The following is a 6,216-nucleotide window of genomic DNA, read 5'->3' on the forward strand; positions in this document are numbered from 1 at the left end:
GATTTTCTCTGTGACACTAATATGTGAAAGGACAAGAGACTTAATCAGTTCCGATAAAGTTATAATATTGATTAAAAAAAATAAAAACAAATGATTAAAAACGCTGTCTTCACCACAGATAATGAGCTCAGCCGATGGAAAGCAGGTTCCCTTCTAAGCAAAGGACAAATTTAAAAAAGTAAGCCTCCTGAGGAGGATCTCAAACAGAGGCACAAGAAACAAGCACCCCTATGAGCTGATGGCCGTGTTATGGTTTTTAACTGTGATGCAATCTTTGTATACGACTGAAAGACAGAAAGTTCACATGCGCACATCTACTGGCATCAGTGAAGCGGGTGAGACCGATATGTTGATATGGTTAGGATTATCTTGAAAAAGCCTACACCGCACTGCATCAAGTCTTGCACTGAGACCTACATAGACATGCTTCCCTTTTTGAAGCCAGAGGGTTGTAGGCTGAAAATACTGAGACGCAGCAGAAGACAACTACAGGGCAGGAAGATATGCCAGGCAGAAACATAGCATTCGTCATATTAATCACCCAAATGAAATCACATTTGGCCTTGTGTATGTGTGGCTTTGTGAAACAGAGAGGGACTGCTGCATGTCTGGGAGCTGTGTGTGAGTATCAGAGAGTGAGTGAAATTATTACTCAGTACATTAGGCATGTTACCTAATGCTTACCATCATGCCAGCTTTCTTCCTTTTCCTTGTCCTGTTTATTTTTCACCAAAAACTGAAAAAGGAGAGTACAGGAATAAGAGGGCAAGAGAACATGGAGAAAGGTCCTTCCCGTCAATGGTCAACACAAGTGTTATCAGCCATTTATGATAGTTGATTAATTGGCAAAGATGAGTCCAAGTCAAAGCCTGCCATGAGAAACTGAGATGGGAAACCACCCAACAAAAACAACGAGCTCAGCCAGAGTGGCAAGTAGCTTCCATTAAAAACACTGGTCGGGTCTGGCTCTACGACCATCACGACTGAAACCATGGCAACCAAAAAAAGACTTCAATGGAGCGACCTTTCTCCAACTAGGAGCCTTGGCAACCCACGGCCACCTCTGACAACAGGAAACGCTGGATGATGATGGTAAAGAGTTGTTTATTTAATCATAACTCACAGCTCACTTTGGCAGGAACAAAATGACAACATTTTTCAAATGAGCATCTTCAGCTTCATACAAGGTCATTGACCCATTCCTCCCTGGTCAAGATACTACACACTTGTATGGACATATCCAAACACAAAGGAAGTCCAGCACATTCATTATATTTGTGCACTCATTGATGCCTTGGAGCGAAAACCTTATGTATATATTTGTAAGGAGAACTCTGTTGCATTTAAGTTGCATCAGAGATTCTTTCATCACTGTCATCAGTGTATGCAAACACATACCTTTAAAGACTAAACACAACCATGACATGACGGGCAAACAAGTAACAAGTCCCATCAATATTCTGGTTAGAATGATCGAGTGATTTTGATGCAATTAACAATGCATAAAAACGCAAACGGATGTGCAAAAGTTCTTATTTGTGAACCACAAATCAAAGAGTAACCACAAATAAGAACTTTTACCTAATTGATTCCTTATATAACTGCTGTGGATGTAAGGACTCAAAATAATACAACTACTACATCTTTGTTTTACAGCAGATGAGCGTGATGTAATGATGTGACTGGAGAACACACTGCTTTGCTAAGAAAACAACAAATCAACTACTGAATACCCCAACCCAATGTAGACTGTGATCTGTATTGTCACAGTATTGAAACAAAGACAATATCTGCATCAACGTGCATCTTAGAATGGAGGAAAGTTGAAAACCTTTACTCTGCCTGTATTGTAACATTTTATTAACATTTCTTTAAACAAATAAAACAGAATGGTGTCCTCAGCAGTCTGCTTCATTCCCATTAGTTTAGTGGTTTATTAGTTAAATCGGTTACGGTATTATATAAAAGTGGCTTATCCTCACAAATCAATATTTAATTATTAAAAACTGGGATAATTAGTACTCGTATTAGTTAGTCACGTTTCCATTACCCTTGGATTTTGGCATAAACCCAAATATTGAAAAAAAAAAAAAAAAAGAAACTAATGGAAAGGTCTAATAAAAAAGTAAAACAACGCTTTCACAAGGTATTTCAGCAGTTTCGATAATCCAGTTTATCGCAGAAGTGCAATGAAAATGCTTTTTGCAAACTTCTGGCAGCAGTGGTTGTGACATAGGTGCTAAAATCCTCCAAATCTAGCTTCCAGCTGGTTTTGACCTCATTAATACGATGTAGTTGTGCTATAACACTACTTAATCATTAGGTATTACTGCATTACATAAGGGCTTTGTTTCTGAATAATCATTAAAAAAAATGATCTGCTGACTTCTTCCTCTGACTACTTTCTCAACAGTTATCTCAATAATCTGTGAAAGACTAAAAGATGTTTTTCTCAATCTTTAAATTTGCAATTTTCTTTTTCGTTGTTTTGAAGAGAAGTCTAACAGGACAAGTTACAGAGAGAGAGCTAGCAGAGTTATACTACAAGGAAAAAGACAGTTTGGTGGAAACACCAACCCCCCTTCAGCAATACCTTTAATTCAGAGTTTCACTTTTCATTTGTGAAAAATTGTATTGAAATGTGGTTATAGAAAACTACTAAAAAAATATCACAAGAAACAATATTCTGGTGACTATTTGTAAAGTCCCCATGCTGATATAGTTACCTTAAATGACTTCTAACCTTGAAGGGTCATGACAATCATTGTGTTTACAGATAGCCTGAAAGTGAAAGCCTGAAAGTGAAAGCCAACTTCTACATAGACATTAACAACGTGTACCTACACTGCTGTTCCGACTTCCACTTCAATAATAATCTTTGTCTGGGTGAGATAAACTTTCGCTATCACAACAGCCAGGTAAAGCCTGCTTGTTAACAACCACTGAAGATTTGTGTTTTGCGGCTGCTTTTGAGTCACAAAGAATTGCAAACTTCACCAGCCCTTACCAGAAATTAATAAAAGGGGAATAAGCAATACCTGTTGAACAGTTAAGACGTTCCAAAACAACAGAGGGGAAATTAGACATTGCATGGCACCATCCTTTAGTGAGCTACTAGGCTATGAAGCATAAATACCAGGTCCTCTTGTGCAACTGCACTGCAGGATATCATCCACCTCCATCCAACGGCGGAGAGAGCTGTTGGGCTATTTTTGACAAGTCAGCATTTCTCATTGGATCGTTATAAAGCCTTGACCATAAAATAAGGCTCCAGAGTACATTTCATCTGATGGCTGATCATCATATCCATATTCATAATATCCACAAGCATGTAAAAGCACACTCTTATTCTTCAGATATTCATGAGCAACTGGGGACTCGGAAACCCCTGTGCATGTTCATGTAATTCATGAGCTGACTGTCTGTAACTACCGTTAACAAACAATGCCTCTTATTCATTCTGCCTGTGTCATTTCATCCTGTCAGTCTCTCAGTCACAGACAGAAACACAGCAATAAACATCCAAGCAAGCAAGAACAAAATAAATTGTTATAGTCTTTTTATTGCTCTTTTATGAGATTGAGAACACTTTCCAAGCCTAATAGTCTTTAAATTATAATATCAGCATTGCAACACAGTTTTAGTCCCACAAGCAACATTTTGTTCTGGTATTCAAAACAACTCCACACCTCACCGATCCAGCTTTACTTAAACCGTGTTAAACTAAACTCAGACTCTGGTATGTGGTGCAAAGCATCCAAATGACCCATGTTTGCCTGTTTGTGTGTATGTCAACACGAACATGGAGGCATAGCTACACAGTCTGCAGTACCGACACACTCGTGTTTACACTATGAAACTTCCACATCAGCTGAAAATAAATCAATGAAAGATTTAAGAAAAACTGCAGATGCTTCTTTTAAGTGTAAACATCCGTTAATCATATTGCATTTTAAAGTGTAACAAGACACATATTAAAACAGATATGCATACTAATCACCATATTATTGTAATCAGACAAGATAGTGAGATTAGTAGCTTCACTACCATGGTACTGCTTCTCCAACAACTTGTAAATCAAAGCATCAACTGCTATAAATCTTGCTGATGCTTCAATGCAGCAACTTAAAGATTTTGTCATTTGTTTTGGTTTTACCAGAATAACCAATGGCCTAATAGCCAAATAACGCTTCATAATATCTGAACATCTAGACGTTAGGTTACTTAAGTAACATTACAGTGGTTGTGTGAGACCAAAACTTTGTCCTCGCCACAAACAACAGACCCATTTAAAAAGTACAGGAGTGACTTACATTAGGCTACGTTGAGCTGTTACTTTTCTTTTATCCCTTTTATCCACGTACGCGTCAATCTCATGACATCACTGGGTGATTCTTTGGGGAAAATGTTTGTTTTTGCATGTTTTGTTACATTTACACAGACTCAAACACACACACACAGATTTTCTATGAGTTCATGGGCTTGTTCTAGTTCTGTTTAAAAAAGAAAAGTACAAAGGCTTGAAATTTTGTGCTACTTGTGCTTAATTTATTCTTTTATTCTGTTATTATTTTATTTATTTTATTATGTATAAAAGTACTTGAATTTACTTTAATATCATTTTAATATTATTTTCTATTAATTTTAATTTATTTAATTTATTTCATTTGCCTGAAGATGATTATTTTATACTTTTGTCTGTTTGAATGGTTGTGTTAAAAAAATAAATCAGACATTACTCAACAGTTACTCAGTACTTGAGTAGTTTTTTCACCAAGTACTTTTTTACTTTTACTCAAGTAATTATTTGGATGACTACTTTTTACTTCTACTTGAGTCATATTATTCTGAAGTAACTACTTTTACTTGAGTACAATTTTTGGCTCCTCTACCCACCTCTGGTAATAATAGGTTATTTATTAATTAAGCGTTGTAATAAGGGTTTTGTCAGCAGGACTATTAGTTGTTTACAATAATACTTGGCTGTCACTGTCCCAAACATTAAACTTTAGGCTCTCAGAATGGTTTCACCCTCATAATACGTGGTGGCAACTGTGCAACCGCAAATGTTGCCATGTTAAAGTATTCCCAAATCTTAAAACTTAACAAACCGGTTAAGTTTCAGTAGAAAAACAGCGCAGGATGAGTTTCAGGAGTGAAAAGCCGTATAAAACCTGCTCAGTGTCAGGACAGGTGAAGGTAAAACCTCTGCAGTGTCTGGCTCCATCCTGGATTATTCTGGATGATGGCTTTCACAAACAGGCCATCAACAGTGTGGCAGAACCTACAACTTGGAAAGACACTTCTCAAGTCAAAGTTCTTCAGGTGAAGTGCTTGAAAACCGTTTCCCGTGCTCCTGGTCGTCTGTCAAGAGGCTGATGTTGGGGAGCTGCTACCTAGCGGAGGAGCTATGGGCTAGCTGCAGCCTCAAGCCTCCTCAAGGCTGATTTATGGTCCCGCGTTACACCGACGCAGAGGCTACGGCGTAGGGTACGCGGCGACGCGTAGGCTACGCCGTAGGCTCTGCGTCGCTTTAACGCTTCATCCTCGGCTGCACAAACCTCCCCAACACCCGGGGGTGACAGCCCGTACCGACGCCCCCTCCAGCCCCGGGGGTGGGGGGGCCCGCCGCCGCCGGCCTCACCTTGGCTTTGGTGATGACGTGCGTAGCCAGCTTCACCACCGCGAAATTCCCCTTCCCGATGGTCCGCTCGATCTCGTAGTGGCCCACTCGGGCCGGGGGGGGCCTGGGGGCCGCGGCGTGGCCGGGGGGGGGGACGCTGATCCCGGAGCTCGGCGGGGCTCGGGGGTTCTGGGGGCCCATGCCCATACCGGGGGTGGGCCGGGCGGGGAGCGGGATCCCGGCCGCCGCGGCGGCCCCGGCTGCAGCTCCGCTAGACACGGCCGCCATCTTCTCCTCGCCTCTCTGCGGGAACAACAAGCGGGGCTGGCGCAGCGCGGCGCGGCGCGGCCACGCCCCCAACCTGCGTCATCTGACGTCACGCAGCGCTCCTCCGCAGCGCCCTCTCCAGGTCGTAACCACGGCAACGGCAACGGCGTAACAAATGACTTCATCCGCAGAAACGTGTTGTGGTTGCCGTATCCTGAGCAGAGGTGGACAGAGTAGCCAAAAATTGTACTCAAGTAAAAGTACTGTTACTTCAGAATAATATGACTCAAGTAGAAGTAAAAAGTAGTCATCCAAATAATTACTTG

General features: G+C 40.9%; 1 protein-coding gene across 8 annotated transcripts in view; it reads right to left on the reverse strand.

Annotated features, from left to right (window-relative positions):
• sik3 (SIK family kinase 3) overlaps positions 1-5,935 on the reverse strand; it is a 53,235-nt gene extending 47,300 nt beyond the window's left edge. For all 8 annotated transcript variants that reach the window (XM_061718964.1, XM_061718963.1, XM_061718961.1 and 5 more), the window contains exon 1: positions 5,645-5,935. In XM_061718964.1, the coding sequence (XP_061574948.1) occupies positions 5,645-5,911 (267 nt within the window). In that variant the 5' untranslated portion in view covers positions 5,912-5,935. The remainder of the gene's footprint in view (positions 1-5,644) is intronic.
• Positions 5,936-6,216: the final 281 nt, after the last annotated feature.

Source organism: Cololabis saira, chromosome 4 (assembly GCF_033807715.1).
Source record: "Cololabis saira isolate AMF1-May2022 chromosome 4, fColSai1.1, whole genome shotgun sequence".
Lineage (NCBI taxonomy): Eukaryota > Metazoa > Chordata > Actinopteri > Beloniformes > Belonidae > Cololabis > Cololabis saira.